General features: G+C 38.8%; 2 protein-coding genes across 2 annotated transcripts; both read left to right on the top strand.

Moving 5' to 3' along the window:
• The first annotated feature begins 1,211 nt into the window (after positions 1 to 1,211).
• LOC117664181 (vitelline membrane outer layer protein 1-like) lies at positions 1,212 to 3,270 on the top strand. Its single transcript, XM_034415022.3, has 3 exons — positions 1,212 to 1,465; positions 1,767 to 1,861; positions 2,668 to 3,270. Exons 1-3 carry the CDS (start codon positions 1,295 to 1,297, stop codon positions 2,957 to 2,959), a joined length of 558 nt encoding a protein of 185 aa, XP_034270913.2. The 5' UTR covers positions 1,212 to 1,294; the 3' UTR covers positions 2,960 to 3,270.
• Positions 3,271 to 8,998: 5,728 nt separating this feature from the next.
• On the top strand, positions 8,999 to 11,548 carry LOC148113292 (vitelline membrane outer layer protein 1-like). The gene is made up of 3 exons (XM_087871532.1): positions 8,999 to 9,186; positions 9,487 to 9,581; positions 10,947 to 11,548. The coding sequence occupies exons 1-3, from the start codon at positions 9,007 to 9,009 to the stop codon at positions 11,236 to 11,238; spliced, it is 567 nt and encodes a 188-aa protein (XP_087727658.1). The 5' UTR covers positions 8,999 to 9,006; the 3' UTR covers positions 11,239 to 11,548.
• The last annotated feature ends 5,635 nt before the right edge of the window (positions 11,549 to 17,183 follow it).

Raw genomic sequence — 17,183 nt, 5'->3', positions numbered from 1 at the left:
GTTGTTCCATTTAAAGTCTTTCCCATTCTGGCTGTAGGAAAATTAACTGCAGGAAGACGGTAAGTATAGCTGCAGAGAGCAGTCAAGTGAGAGATGCCTTCACATTTCAGAAGGAGGGAGAGACTGAGAAATTAAGGCAAAGCAAAAGCTGAAGAATCTATAGACTGTGTAAGAGAAAAGCTACAGAGTAAGAAAGGAGGAAAAAAACATTGAAGGACCAAGAGACAATCTTTTGGTGAGTGTGCCAATTTGGAATGTTGAAAACATTTAATGGGCACACTTGCAAAATGACTGGCTTGGCAATCTCCCCTTTGTGCAAAGTGATGGGCAAAACTAATGCCAATACAACCAATGCCTCAGAAGGCAAACTGGCCTTCTAGAATTAATAGGCATTTTCATAGAGTCCAAAAGCAGGATTTACTCAGATAAAGGCCAGGCAGATTATTTATTTTGTTCTACTTCTTCCATTCAGGAGCTCCTAATGGCTTACCTAATACCCCTTTCCTCATTCTTTTTTCAACGGTCTTTGTAAGAATCTTGAGGTGAGAGGGATTGTCTTAAAATCACCCAGTGATTATGTATTTACCACTTTTTGATTTTACTTATTGTAGTGTTTATTATTAATGCTGTTATTATTATTATTATTATTATTATTATTATTATTATTATTATTATTATTATTATTATTATTAATAATAATAATAATAATAATGTTTTGTTATATGTTACATGTTATAAATTAATATTATATATAAATTCACTTCATTAATACAAGAAAGAAATGCATTTTGACTTGCAAGAAATTATGCAAATTATGGAAATGGTTTCTCAACATACCTTGTTGACTCAGGCTAATTTTATAGGAATTAAAGTTTGTGCAAGATTCAGAAAATTATGTATTTGAGTTCCCTGCTCCCCTCACTCTGTTTTTTTGCTATAAGCCATAAATCCTCTAAGCTGCTGATTGTAGAGGCCAGTTTGGTGTATTGGTTAAGACACCAGGCTGAGGACTGAGTCATGTCTTAGGTACAAAGCCAACTGGGCCGGTCCCTCTATCTCAGCTCTAGGCAGAAGGAGGCAGTGACAAATACTTTCTGAAATCTTCCCAAGAAAACTGAGGATCAAATCCAGACAGTTCCTTGGAATTAAGGCTGATGCAAAGGTACAAAATAAAAAAACCTGGAAAGCATGATTTCATGAGGCTGGTACTGCAGATACTTTATGATTGATTTCCCGTTTCTAGGACATTGCAATATCTGAAGACTTTTCTGTTTCAAGAAGGAGACTGGTTTCCATGGATCTCTCTGCTAGCACCACTCTTCTCTTGACTATCTCCTGCTGCCTGTGGAATACCGAAGCCCGAGAGTATACATACGTGCTCAGTGTGCCATATGGGGGTTCCTGGGGTACCTGGGGCCAAAATACATTTTGTGATAAAGGCTATGCTCATGGCTTCTCCCTGAAGGTAAAAAAATATTTTTCAGATGCTCCTTCACTTCTGAATATTCTCCTGAAATAAGTTCTTTAGCTTATCTTTCAAGAAAGGCAATCAAGAAGTAACTGTGTTGATGCTTAACTCTCTTTGATTCTCTAATTAAAGAAAGTCATTGAGTTTTGTGTGGAATATTGTGTGGCAGATCTAAGCTTGATCCAATGCTTTGTCCAATGTTTATGGGTAAATGTTGGCATTTCTGAGAATTGGAATCTGAAGGACTGCAAGGGAAGAAAGGCTGATCTAGAACTTTATCAGGGTCATATTTTTTTAGGTGGAAGAAAAACAATATGCAGGTGATGATACAGCTTTGAATGGAATCCGCTTGTTCTGTACTGATGGCACAGTAATTGAGTCTAAAGTTGGAGCGTGAGTAACTGACTTTCTTATTGTATTGCATTTTCTTGTCATGAAGTTTGGGAGAGGAGATGACAACTTGACAAGTGCTTAGTTCAATGCTACCCAATCCTGAAAATCAACGTGGCTGATCTCAGAAGAGGAAGGCACTGAAAGGGTTGTTTAATGGCCTCTCTGAATGAATACCTGATGCAGAGACTTGGATCAGAGTTTTTTGTGTTCCTGAGTGGTGCAGTGGTGTAGCAAATAGTTTGTGGGCCATTGTATGTGTATTTTTTTTTGCTCCTTTCCATTGTTCTTCTCTGGGGAGGGTGAAAATGGCCTCCCCCCTCCTCAGAGGCCCTCTGGAGGCTGGAAACAGCCCATTTCCCAACTTCCGGTGGGACTGGAAGGCCCAAAAATCAGCTGGCCAGTGCACGCATGTGTGCTGGAGCTGAGCTACGGCAATGCTTGCATGCCCACAGATATGGCTCTGTGTGCCACCTGTGGTACCCGTTCGCCATGATGGCGAACCTATGTTCGCCATCATGGGATTAGGAGAAGTCTTGGGAAAGAGATCAAGGGATATATTCTTTATCGTATTTTTCTTAGGAGCAGGCACAAGACCTCTTTTTCCAACTTTTTTTTTCTACAATAGCTCAAAGAATTAGGTTGGCTATCAAATTTTGACCCAGAATTATGTAATGATAGCAAAAAGTAGACTTTAACTTGGTTCTTAGCCCAAGATTTTAGCTTTGTGCCTGAATCTCTGGGACTGATGACATGTGTTTAATTTACATGATAAAGTGATGCTTATCCATCTTTCTCTTTTTTGGCAGGTGGGGAACCTGGACTAAAAACCAAGTCTGCCTCACAGGTTACTTGGTTTCTTTTTCTTTGAGAGTGGAACCAAGTCAAGGAGAGGGTGATGATACAGCAGCTAACAACATCCAGTTCACCTGCAGTGATGGTAGTGGCCTGATGGGCTTTGGCCTGACCTGGGGTGAATGGGGTCCATGGAGCCACCGCTGCCTCTCAGGTGGCATATGTGGGATGAGAACAAGGGTGGAGGATGCACAGGGCCTTGGTGATGATACAGCACTCAATGATGTGGTTTTTTTCTGCTGTTAATGGTTGATACATGTTTCCTCACCTACAAATATACTTTTGTTATACATTCTCAAAGGCTGTTAATTATAGTTAAATATTAACTTAACAATAAAGAGTGTGTTTGTGCATAACATGCTAGTACAAAGTAACCGCCGTCCCCCCAGGTGTTCAAAACAGTCCAGATTGAGAAGGCATAAGGAAAGTAGCAGAAACCTCAAGCATTGCAAGTGATTGACTGTCTTCCCTCTCATCATTTTGATCCAAGTCACAGCACCAAAGTACAATACCATATTACTGCTTGCTTGTATGCAATTAAAATTACCTTGCATCTTCAAAGCTGTTCCTTTATTTCAATAAGCTTCTGCAGTGCTGACTGAATGGTGGGCGATGGAAGGATTTATATTCTTTGTAGTCACCTGGTTGTTAGTAATCTGAACGTCCAGTTGCTTTTTGAAAACACCTTTGGGACAGTCATGACCTGGATGACAGAGAATCTCCATAAACATTTATCTATCCAGTAGTATTTTAGTTGGAGTATCAGGACCTTTGCTGCATTTTGTTACCTTTATACCAAACTGTCTCAATTCTTCATTAGATAAGTTAAAACCATGTTTTTGTTCTATGATAGGATACATTTCTAGCCAGGATCAGTTCTGCAATGATAGTGTAGCTGAATCTTCATTTAAAGTGTTGACATCTTCTCTTCCATTTTGCTTTTGAACTTATCAAGATACTGAAAGAGATGAAATTACAATGTCAGAGTTCAACAGGGCAACCCCAAAAATGTACATGCAACTTAGTTCATGGCAAATTTATGGGGCTAGTTTCTATTTATTCCAGACTAAGAGGAACAAAGAGAAACCTGGGAATAGACAGAGCAATGGTTTAGCCGTTATCATTTAAATTTATCAGATTGGAAATTAAAGTATTCCAATGTTGTCACGCCTCTTCCTCTCAGATTGATATATTTGGATTTGATAATCTGATGATTAGAACCATCATTTCTGAACTTTTAAAGAGAAGACCCAAGAGAGTGAAGTCTGTTTTTATACATTACATAGATTTAATTTATTTAGTTTATCCCATTATCTCAGTTCTTTTTCTCCCCTCTTGCATTCAGTCTTAAACCCAAGAGGGATCTGTGAAGCAGACCACTGTGCTTTAAAAACCGTGCTTTAAGACTTAATGGAAATTAACCCAGAGAACTCAACTTATTTGACAAACTATGGTAAATGAAGCCATGGCTAAATACCCTCTGTGAATACTCCCAGGACTGGTCAAAAGTGAGTGTCAGGGTTCCAAGTAACACCCCTAATGAAATCAAACCCTGGGGCTTGAAGTTCCTCAAAACCTACTATTACTAGAGATGTCATATTGGCACATCTGGGAAAACTTGAATCTGAAAGCTGCCAGGTTTTCCTCACCCACAAGAAAGTTCAAGACCTTGCCCACATCTCCCACCTGTCCACACAGCTCCAATCAGTTCTTTCCCGAAACACAAGGCATCCTCCAATTTCTTCTTTGCACAGCTGCCGGAGACCATGGCCTTGACCTTGTCTTAGAGAAATTTGTTATGGCTATCTCTACTTCACTCATGCAATCCCCCCTCACAACTTCCCACGGTATGATTGCGGCAGGCCTGGATCCTCAAGTCACACAGGTAATATGGCTTCCAGGCATGACAGGCACCCCCCCCCCGAAGAGACATGTGTCCTGTAAAGAAAATAACATTTGGGGGAATTATCCACATTTAGCCACCCCTCCCCCCCGGGGGGACCCTTTGGCTTGTCTGCGTATTTATCATGGAATTGTTTAATCAGTCTACCTGCTTTGACATTCCAGCTTTTTACCCAGGTGGCTTCAGACAAAGGGTACCCTTTCCATTGTATTCGGTATTGCAACTTACCTTTATACATTCTGGAGTCTAATATCCTCTTTATCTTGTAATGGGTCTCCCCTTCCACCACAATGGGGGGAGAAGGCAGCTGGGTCTGGGGTCTTATGTTAGATCCAACGGATCATTTCAGCAAACTACAATGAAATATGGGGTGTATTTTCCTTAATACGCGAGGGAGGCTTAATTGCACTCTCACAGGGTTAATTATTTTTACTATAGGAAAAGGGCCTAAGAACTTTGGTCCCAATTTCCTGCTAGGCAGACTCAATTTTATGTATTTAGTGGAAAGAAAAACTTTATCCCCCACCTGAAAGGGAGGTTGAAGCGAGCGGTGCTTATCTGCTTGTTTTTTATATTCAGCCACTGCTTTGGAGAGTGCCTTTTTTGTATTTTCCCACCCCTTTCTCAATGAATCCATCCATTTTGTCAACGACATGGAGGAGGGGGGTTCTCTTGGCAGTTCTGGCATGGGGACAAATTCCATGCTGCTGGTAATTTGGAAAGGAGTTAGTCCAGTGCTAGAATGCATGGCATTGTTGTATGCCACTTCTGCGAATGGCAACAACTCCTCCCAATTTTCTTGCTGGTAATCCACATAGTATCTGATGTATTGTTCCACCATGGCATTCATACATTCAGCAGCTCCGTTCATGCTTGGATGAAAAGCCAAACTGAGCCCCTGTGTGGACCCGATGGACCTCAGGAACTCTTTCCAGAACTTGGCAGTGAAGTGGACCACTTTCTGGGAGCTCAACTATGAAGTCCATTGTGATCTCCTCCCAGACCAACCCTGACCAACCCACATAACTGGAGAGATTTTAGAGGAACACCTCTTTAAATTTGGGGGGAATTTTGAGTATCCAGTGTTTAAAAAATATTTGATAAAAATTGACATTTGAGTCTGGAGAATAAAGGAGAGGATAGCTGAGGAAACATCTGGTGGTGCCCATAGGAGGTTATGAACTAAGGTTGGTACTCCAATGACTGATGTTTGATCTAAAACAAAGGATGCAGAAAGACAAAGTCCCTGAAGAAGATCCAGGAGGATTGGTTTGCACGTTAACTACTCTTGCCGACTGAAGTAGTTTCCAAACAAATAGTGGAAAAATATATAAAGCTATAGGAGCAGAATGCTTCTGTTTTTCTATATCAATCCTTCCCCTTCCCATCCCTTGTTAACAAAATAACAGCACACAGTCCTGCTCCCACCTACTTTGCACCCTCCTCACTTGCCATCAAAATGTTTTGGTGATTGTCTACTCTTCTTCGTTAATACCATTGCTAGGCTGTCTTCTGCAGAAGTCCATGCAATTCAAACACAATGATTCTTGGAACAAGACATTAGGACATGTTCTCTTCAGGTCATAAGTTACATTGCATATGGCAGATTGGCTAAAACTGATTAGAAAGTTTCCATGGCATTATTATTTCACCTTGATATAGTTCAGCAATTCGTTCTGATGGTTAATTTTCAGAAATCACTTCAGCAATTAGTTTCAGCGATCAGTTTAAAAAGCATATTTTGAGCAGTTAGCTTCCGCTAACTGCTCAATTTGTCTTAGATCCACCTAAATAATCAGTTTCAAAACTTAAAGGCAGTAAACATAGAGTCAGTAGAATGTCTTGGTTTACTCTTCTGGAGAAAAACACCCAGATAGACATATTGTTATGCAAATTGTTGAACAGAATGGCTACGGTGGCAAGACTATATGAGATAAATATATATATATAAAAAATTAAATAAAAATGGGTACATTTTGAAAATTAAGAACTTAATGGGCTAAGAGAGTTTGTAGTTTTGAAAATGTGAAAGTTTTCCAGGGCATTTTACACATTTAAAAAATCTTTTCTAGTAAAAACACATTCCACATGACTCAATTTAGTAAAAAGAAAGAAATCTATTCTTTCTAATGGCTGGATAGCTACATGGTGGTAACCCATAATATAGTTTGTTTGAGTTAGCGCTATGTACACTTCTGTTGTGCTGCACAAACTATGGCTTATTGTAGAAGTAAGTAATTCATGCCCCCCTCCCCATCATTCCCAAGTCTCTTCTGATTGTAATTATTAAAAATCAGCATCTTGACTTCCTGTCATTTCAAGGGTGGAAATATATAAAATCTCTCTGTATGATCACATTTTGGTTTTACAATTTGGTGAGTGAAATTAATAGTCTGAGTTCTAACAATATACCAAACAATAAACATCTAGAGAACACTTTAAAAAAAATTTGAAAGGTTCTCTTTCACTCTCCTCCTCCTCCTCCTCCTCCTCCTCCTCCTCCTCCTCCTCCTCCTCCTCCTCCTCCTCCTCCTCCTCCTCCTTCTCCTTCTCCTTCTTCTCCTTCCACTTCTCCTTCTCCTTCTCCTCCTTCTCCTTCTCCTTCTTCCTCTCCTCCTCCTCCTTCCTCAATATAGGGCTTGTCAATCCCCTTCCTGATGTTAAGTGTGGCCCATGGCTACTGAAAGGCTTGTTTTTATAGTTTTTATAGTTCAGCATCTTTAATAAACATAGCTAAATTAAGCATCACCTAAGCATCCAGTGGACAAAAATAAAATGCAAATAAATTAGACCTTATTTTCTGATAGCAACCATAATCTTTTTTTAAAAAATTTCATGGCTCCATCCAGTGAAGGATATGGAAGGTGCTCAGGTTTCATGTCCCTGCCCCTACTTCTGTCCTGCCTACAAACAGTCCTCCATTTAAGGTCTTTCCCGTTCTGGCTGTAGGAAAATTAACTGCAGGAAGACAGTAAGTATAGCTGCAGAGAGCAATCAAAGGAAACCAGGGGAGATTAAGTCAGAATTATACATATCTTTAGAAGAGTAGAAAATATGGATGGCTTTAGTGGAATATGGATAGCTCGTTCTTGCTCTAGGTATTAGTGTGAACATAGAAGTGAGAGATGCCTTTCGCATTTGAGGAGGAGGGAGAAACTGAGAAATTAAAGCAAAGAAAAAGACAAGGCTAGTTATAGAGTGTGAAAGAGAAAAGCTACAGAGTAAGAAAGGAAAAAAAAACATTAAGGGAGCAAGAGACAATATTTTAGTGCATGTGACAACTTGGAATGTTGAAAACATTTAATGGGCACACTTGCAAAATGGCTGGCTTGACAGTCTCTCCTATGTACAAAGACTAATTCTAATACAACCCATGCCTCAGAAGGCAAACTGGCCTTTTGGGATTTCTAGGCATCTTCATAGAGTCCAAAAGCAAGATTTCCTCAATGAAAGGGGCCGGGAAAATTATTTATTTATTCATTTTCACTCCTTCCATTCAGGAGCTCATTGCTCATTTTTTCCCCAACAGTTTTGCCAGGAATCTTAAGGTGAGAGGGACTGTCTCAAAATCACCCAGTGATTATATATTTACAACTTTTTGGTTTTACTTATTGTGCTGCTTAGTATTAGTACTATATTTTGTTATATGTTACATGTCATATGTTAATGTTATATATAAATTCCCTCCTTCAAGACCAGTCTGCTTTTTTTTTTTTTTTTACTCATTTGTTTAATTGGGTGTGCTTTAGAAATTTAGGACGTGTTCAGAACAATTATGTTTTAGGTCATATTTATGCAGAAATATTGAACATTGAAAAGGGTTCATAAAGCTAGTCATCATTTTATGTAAATTGTGGTATTTTTGATATTTGTTTCTATTTCCCCCATCCCATCCAATCCATGACCTTATAGAATGTCTGGTATAAGCTTGTTGCTGGGTAGAATATTATATATAAATGTCATAAATTTTTACTAGATGGTGCTCTGTTACATCATTAATAGTGTCATTATGTAATGGAATCTATTTTTTTAAAAAATATTTTTTATTAAACATTTAAAAAAACAAAAGAATCTTTAACAATTTTTTCTTTCCAACAATTTCGCATCGTTAAAACATTTCTTACTTATCCATTTTTTCTCCCTTATTTCATGGAACAGCCTGCTTTTCATCTCTCATTCCAAGAAGGAGGCCTTTCTTGGTAAAATCTTACCAAGAAAGCTGCAAGATCAAATCCAGGCAGTTCCCTGGAATTAAGGGTGATGGGAAGCCACAAAACAAAAGAACTGAAAAGCATGATTTCATGAGGGTGGTACTGCGGATAGTTTACGACTGATTTCTGGTTTCTAGGATGCTACAATTTCTGAAGATTTTTCTGTTTCAAGAAGCAGAATGGTTTCCATGGATCTCTCTGCCAGCATCACTCTTCTCTTGACTATCTCCTGCTGCCTGTGGAATACCGAATCTCGAACGTATTCTTCCGTGCTCAGTGTGCCAAATGGGAGTTCTTGGGGTGAATGGGGTCCAATTTCATTTTGCTCTTCTGGCTATGCTAACGCCTTCTCCCTGAAGGTAAAAGTGTATTTTTCTGATGCTCCTTCACTTCTAAATATTCTCTTGAAATTAATTCTTCATCTTATCTTTCAAGAAAGGCAATCAAGAAGTAATTATGTTGATGCTTTACATTTTTAATTCTATAATCAAAGAAATGTATTGAGTTTGGAGTGGAATATTGTGTGGCAGATCTAATCTTGATCCAATTCATTTTCCAATATTTATGGGTAAATCTTGGTATTTCTGAGAATTGAAATCTGAAGGACAGCAAGGGAAGAAAGGCTGATCTAGAACTTTACCAAGGTCCTGTTTTCTTAGGTGGAAAAAGACAATTGGACTCTTGACAATACAGGTCTGAATGGAATCCGCTTGTACTGTGATGACGGCACAGAAATTGAGTCTAGAGTTGGACCGTGAGTAACTGATTTTCTTATCGTATTTCATTTCCTTGTCATGAAGACTGGGAGAGGAGATGACCTCTCTGAATGAGCTGCTGATACTGAGACATGGATGAGAAATGTTTGTATTCCTGAGTTGCGCAGTGGTGTAACTATTCTATATTCAAAGATTCTACAATCTCTCAAGCAAAGGGTCCCTAATGAAGATTAGGAAAATCTTCATAATTTAAACTCATTATTTCTTGTATCCTCTTGTAGAATGAAACCCACAAACCTTCCCCCTTTTCTGCATTTCAGCCCTTCAAATACTTGTGGGCAGCTCTCACGTTGTCCCATAATTTTCTGTTTTGTAAACTAAACATACTCAATGATTCCAACCATTCCTCATATCTATTTCCCTGAAGCCCAATTCCTTCAAAATTAACTAGAGATATTCTTGATACTTCTTGTACTTTTGGGTGGTTTTTTAAGGACACTGGAGAGTCTTGGTTGTCTCAGGACATTGTGTGTTCCCCTGGTGACTTTCCATGACTTAAGAAGTTTGTAGGGATAATGGATGCCTCTGCATGTAGACACCTTCTACGCTTTCTCCAGATTCCTGCTCAACAGTAATTGTATATTGTTTGCAATATCTTTTACCTATTGATCAGATTATTTAATTAAGTTCATTACAAATGAAGGTCTCAGCAATCAAAATGCCTCAAATCAGGATAAGGGCAGCATTGGACATTTGAGATGTTGATTCACCTTTCTTTATTGCACAATCCTTTTCCCCCAAATAAAACATGGGGAAGGGCCACATGGCAGCCAGAGGAAGAACTCTGTTTTCCTGTGGAACACCATGTGTAAAGTAACAAGGGAAACTGAAAAAAGAACTCAGACATCCAATAAGAAAATGAGGCACTGAATTTCCACAGGGGACTTGCTAGCTGAATAATGATTTACTTCTTCACTAGTGGGTAATTCATTCATTCAAGGGTAATAGAAGGAAAAGGTCTTTTTTCAGGGGAAATGGTGGTTAGAATAGTGTAAGACAATTTGTGGTATGAGAAACCTCTGCTGTAAAGGATTCTGAACATGACATTGATTAGGAGAAGTCTTGGGAAAGAGGTCACGGGAAGAATTCTGTATCCCATTTTTCCTAGGAGTTTATGCCAGATGCCAAAAGACTCTTTTCCTTAATTTTTTTTTACAGTAGCACCAAAGAATTAGGTTGACTATCAAATTTTGACCCAGAATTATGCAATGATAGCAAAAAGTAGACTTTAACTTGGTTCATAGCCCAAGATTTTATCCATTCTGCCTGGATCTCTTGGATTGATGGCAAGTATTTAATTTAGACACTAAAGGATGCTTATCTATCTTTGTTTTTTTTGGCAGGTGGGGAAAGTGGACCAGAAAGCTATTCTGCCATAAAGGCTACTTGGTTTCTTATTCTCTGAGAGTGGAACCACGTCAAGGAATTCTTGATGATACAGCAGTTAACAACATCGAGTTCAAATGCAGTGATGGTGTTGGCCAGATAGGCTTTGGTACTACAAGGGGTAAATTTGGCCCATGGAGCCAGAGCTGCCGCTCAAATGGTATATGTGGGATGAGAACAAGGTTGGAGGATGCACAGGGGCTTGGTGATGATACAGCACTCAATGATGTGGTTTTTTACTGTTGTTAATGGTTGATACATGTTTCCTCGCCTATAAATATACTTTTGCTATGTATTTTCAAACTGTTAATTATAGTTAAATATTAACTTGAGAATAAAGGGTGTCTTTGTGCATAATGTGGTAGTACAAGGTAACCATTCCCACAAGTGTTACCTCTTCAAACAGTCTAGATTAGAGAGGCATAAGGAAAGTAGCAGAAACCTCAAGCACTGCAAGTGATTGACTGTCTTCCCTCTCACCATTTTGATCCAAGTCACAGCACCAAAGTACAATACCATATTACTGCTTGCTTGTATGCAATTAAAATTACCTTGCATCTTCAAAGCTGTTCCTTTATTTCAATAAGCTTCTGCAGTGCTGACTGAATGGTGGGCGATGGAAGGATTTATATTCTTTGTAGTCACCTGGTTGTTAGTAATCTGAACGTCCAGTTGCTTTTTGAAAACACCTTTGGGACAGTCATGACCTGGATGACAGAGAATCTCCATAAACATTTATCTATCCAGTAGTATTTTAGTTGGAGTATCAGGACCTTTGCTGCATTTTGTTACCTTTATACCAAACTGTCTCAATTCTTCATTAGATAAGTTAAAACCATGTTTTTGTTCTATGATTCGATACATTTCTAGCCAGGATCAGTTCTGCAATGATAGTGTAGCTGAATCTTCATTTAAAGTGTTGACATCTTCTCTTCCATTTTGGTTTTGAACTTATCAAGATACTGAAAGAGATGAAATTAAAATGTCAGAGTTCAACAGGGCAACCCCAAAAATGTACATGCAACTTAGTTCATGGCAAATTTATGGGGCTAGTTTCTATTTATTCCAGACTAAGAGGAACAAAGAGAAACCTGGGAATAGACAGAGCAATGGTTTAGCTGTTATCATTTAAATTTATCAGATTGGAAATTAAAGTATTCCAATGTTGTCACGCCTCTTCCTCTCAGATTGATATATTTGGATTTGATAATTTGATGATTAGAACCATCATTTCTGAACTTTTAAAGAGAAGACCCAAGAGAGTGAAGTCTGTTTTTGTACATTACATAGATTTAATTTATTTAGTTTATCCCATTATCTCAGTTCTTTTTCTCCCATCTTGCATTCAGTCTTAAACCCAAGAGGGATCTGTGAAGCAGACCACTGTGCTTTAAAAACCGTGCTTTAAGACTTAATGGAAATTAACCCAGAGAACTCAACTTATTTGACAAACTATGGTAAATGAAGCCATGGCTAAATACCCTCTGTGAATACTCCCAGGACTGGTCAAAAGTGAGTGTCAGGGTTCCAAGTAACACCCCTAATGAAATCAAACCCTGGGGCTTGAAGTTCCTCAAAACCTACTATTACTAGAGATGTCATATTGGCACATCTGGGAAAACTTGAATCTGAAAGCTGCCAGGTTTTCCTCACCCACAAGAAAGTTCAAGACCTTGCCCACATCTCCCACCTGTCCACACAGCTCCAATCAGTTCTTTCCCGAAACACAAGGCATCCTCCAATTTCTTCTTTGCACAGCTGCCGGAGACCATGGCCTTGACCTTGTCTTAGAGAAATTTGTTATGGCTATCTCTACTTCACTCATGCAATCCCCCCTCACAACTTCCCACGGTATGATTGCGGCAGGCTTGGATCCTCAAGTCACACAGGTAATATGGCTTCCAGGCATGACAGGCACCCCCCCCCTCTGAAGAGACATGTGTCCTGTAAAGAAAATAACATTTGGGGGAATTATCCACATTTAGCCACCCCTCCCCCCCGGGGGGACCCTTTGGCTTGTCTGCGTATTTATCATGGAATTGTTTAATCAGTCTACCTGCTTTGACATTCCAGCTTTTTACCCAGGTGGCTTCAGACAAAGGGTACCCTTTCCATTGTATTCGGTATTGCAACTTACCTTTATACATTCTGGAGTCTAATATCCTCTTTATCTTGTAATGGGTCTCCCCTTCCACCACAATGGGGGGAGAAGGCAGCTGGGTCTGGGGTCTTATGTTAGATCCAACGGATCATTTCAGCAAACTACAATGAAATATGGGGTGTATTTTCCTTAATACGCGAGGGAGGCTTAATTGCACTCTCACAGGGTTAATTATTTTTACTATAGGAAAAGGGCCTAAGAACTTTGGTCCCAATTTCCTGCTAGGCAGACTCAATTTTATGTATTTAGTGGAAAGAAAAACTTTATCCCCCACCTGAAAGGGAGGTTGAAGCGAGCGGTGCTTATCTGCTTGTTTTTTATATTCAGCCACTGCTTTGGAGAGTGCCTTTTTTGTATTTTCCCACCCCTTTCTCAATGAATCCATCCATTCTGTCAACGACATGGAGGAGGGGGGTTCTCTTGGCAGTTCTGGCATGGGGACAAATTCCATGCTGCTGGTAATTTGGAAAGGAGTTAGTCCAGTGCTAGAATGCATGGCATTGTTGTATGCCACTTCTGCGAATGGCAACAACTCCGCCCAATTTTCTTGCTGGTAATTCACATAGTATCTGATGTATTGTTCCACCATGGCAGTCATACATTCAGCAGCTCCGTTCATGCTTGGATGAAAAGCCAAACTGAGCCCCTGTGTGGACCCGATGGACCTCAGGAACTCTTTCCAGAACTTGGCAGTGAAGTGGACCACTTTCTGGGAGCTCAACTATGAAGTCCATTGTGATCTCCTCCCAGACCAACCCTGACCAACCCACATAACTGGAGAGATTTTAGAGGAACACCTCTTTAAATTTGGGGGGAATTTTGAGTATCCAGTGTTTAAAAAATATTTGATAAAAATTGACATTTGAGTCTGGAGAATAAAGGAGAGGATAGCTGAGGAAACATCTGGTGGTGCCCATAGGAGGTTATGAACTAAGGTTGGTACTCCAATGACTGATGTTTGATCTAAAACAAAGGATGCAGAAAGACAAAGTCCCTGAAGAAGATCCAGGAGGATTGGTTTGCACGTTAACTACTCTTGCCGACTGAAGTAGTTTCCAAACAAATAGTGGAAAAATATATAAAGCTATAGGAGCAGAATGCTTCTGTTTTTCTATATCAATCCTTCCCCTTCCCATCCCTTGTTAACAAAATAACAGCACACAGTCCTGCTCCCACCTACTTTGCACCCTCCTCACTTGCCATCAAAATGTTTTGGTGATTGTCTACTCTTCTTCGTTAATACCATTGCTAGGCTGTCTTCTGCAGAAGTCCATGCAATTCAAACACAATGATTCTTGGAACAAGACATTAGGACATGTTCTCTTCAGGTCATAAGTTACATTGCATATGGCAGATTGGCTAAAACTGATTAGAAAGTTTCCATGGCATTATTATTTCACCTTGATATAGTTCAGCAATTCGTTCTGATGGTTAATTTTCAGAAATCACTTCAGCAATTAGTTTCAGCGATCAGTTTAAAAAGCATATTTTGAGCAGTTAGCTTCCGCTAACTGCTCAATTTGTCTTAGATCCACCTAAATAATCAGTTTCAAAACTTAAAGGCAGTAAACATAGAGTCAGTAGAATGTCTTGGTTTACTCTTCTGGAGAAAAACACCCAGATAGACATATTGTTATGCAAATTGTTGAACAGAATGGCTACGGTGGCAAGACTATATGAGATAAATATATATATATAAAAAATTAAATAAAAATGGGTACATTTTGAAAATTAAGAACTTAATGGGCTAAGAGAGTTTGTAGTTTTGAAAATGTGAAAGTTTTCCAGGGCATTTTACACATTTAAAAAATCTTTTCTAGTAAAAACACATTCCACATGACTCAATTTAGTAAAAAGAAAGAAATCTATTCTTTCTAATGGCTGGATAGCTACATGGTGGTAACCCATAATATGGTTTGTTTGCGTTAGCGCTATGTAAACTTCTGTTGTGCTGCACAAACTATGGCTTATTGTAGAAGTAAGTAATTCATGCCCCCCTCCCCATCATTTCCAACTCTCTTCTGATTGTAATTATTAAAAATCAGCATCTTGACTTCCTGTCATTTCAAGGGTGGAAATATATAAAATCTCTCTGTATGATCACATTTTGGTTTTACAATTTGGTGAGTGAAATTAATAGTCTGAGTTCTAACAATATACCAAACAATAAACATCTAGAGAACACTTTTAAAAAAATTGTGAAAGGTTCTCTTTCACTCTCCTCCTCCTCCTCCTCCTCCTCCTCCTCCTCCTCCTCCTCCTCCTCCTCCTCCTCCTCCTCCTCCTTCCTCAATATGGGGCTTGTCAATCCCCTTCCTGAGGTTAAGTGTGGCCCATGGCTACTGAAAGGCTTGTTTTTATAGTTTTTATAGTTCAGCATCTTTAATAAACATAGCTAAATTAAGCGTCACCTAAGCATCCAGTGGACAAAAATAAAATGCAAATAAATTAGACCTTATTTTCAGATAGCAACCATAATCTTTTTTTAAAAAATTTCATGGCTCCATCCAGTGAAGGATACGGAAGGTGCTCAGGTTTCATGTCCCTGCCCCTACTTCTGTCCTGCCTACAAACAGTCCTCCATTTAAGGTCTTTCCCATTCTGGCTGTAGGAAAATTAACTGCAGGAAGACGGTAAGTATAGCTGCAGAGAGCAATCAAAGGAGACCAGGGGAGATTAAATCAGAATTACACATATCTAGTTGTTTAGAAGAGTAGAAAATATGGATGGCTTTAGTGGAATATGGATAGCTCGTTCTTGCTCTAGGTATTAGTGTGAACATAGAAGTGAGAGATGCCTTTCGCATTTGAGGAGGAGGGAGAAACTGAGAAATCAAAGCAAAGAAAAAGGCATGGCTAGTTATAGAGCGTGAAAGAGAAAAGCTACAGAGTAAGAAAGGAAAAAAAAAACATTAAGGGAGCAAGAGACAATATTTTAGTGCATGTGACAACTTGGAATGTTGAAAACATTTAATGGGCACACTTGCAAAATGGCTGGCTTGACAGTCTCTCCTATGTACAAAGACTAATTCTAATACAACCCATGCCTCAGAAGGCAAACTGGCCTTTTGGGATTTCTAGGCATCTTCATAGAGTCCAAAAGCAAGATTTCTTCAATGAAAGGGGCCGGGAAAATTATTTATTTATTCATTTTCACTCCTTCCATTCAGGAGCTCATTGCTCATTTTTTCCCCAACAGTTTTGCCAGGAATCTTAAGGTGAGAGGGACTGTCTCAAAATCACCCAGTGATTATATATTTACAACTTTTTGGTTTTACTTATTGTGCTGCTTAGTATTAGTACTATATTTTGTTATATGTTACATGTCATATGTTAATGTTATATATAAATTCCCTCCTTCAAGACCAGTCTGCTTTTTTTTTTTTTTTACTCATTTGTTTAATTGGGTGTGCATTATAAATTTAGGACGTGTTCAGAACAATTATGTTTTAGGTCATATTTATGCAGAAATATTGAACATTGAAAAGGGTTCATAAAGCTAGTCATCATTTTATGTAAATTGTGGTATTTTTGATATTTGTTTCTATTTCCCCCATCCCATCCAATCCATGACCTTATAGAATGTCTGGTATAAGCTTGTTGCTGGGTAGAATATTATATATAAATGTCATAAATTTTTACTAGATGGTGCTCTGTTACATCATTAATAGTGTCATTATGTAATGGAATCTATTTTTTAAAAAAATATTTTTTATTAAACATTTAGAAAAACAAAAGAATCTTTAACAATTTTTTCTTTCCAACAATTTTGCATCGTTAAAACATTTCTTACTTATCCATTTTTTCTCCCTTATTTCATGGAACAGCCTGCTTTTCATCTCTCATTCCAAGAAGGAGGCCTTTCTTGGTAAAATCTTACCAAGAAAGCTGCAAGATCAAATCCAGGCAGTTCCCTGGAATTAAGGGTGATGGGAAGCCACAAAACAAAAGAACTGAAAAGCATGATTTCATAAGGGTGGTACTGCGGATAGTTTACGACTGATTTCTGGTTTCTAGGATGCTACAATTTCTAA

This window comes from Pantherophis guttatus, chromosome 5 (assembly GCF_059756535.1).
Source record: "Pantherophis guttatus breed Tessera chromosome 5, ASM5975653v1, whole genome shotgun sequence".
Classification (NCBI taxonomy): domain Eukaryota; kingdom Metazoa; phylum Chordata; class Lepidosauria; order Squamata; family Colubridae; genus Pantherophis; species Pantherophis guttatus.
This window is presented reverse-complemented; position numbering and strand designations above follow the sequence as displayed.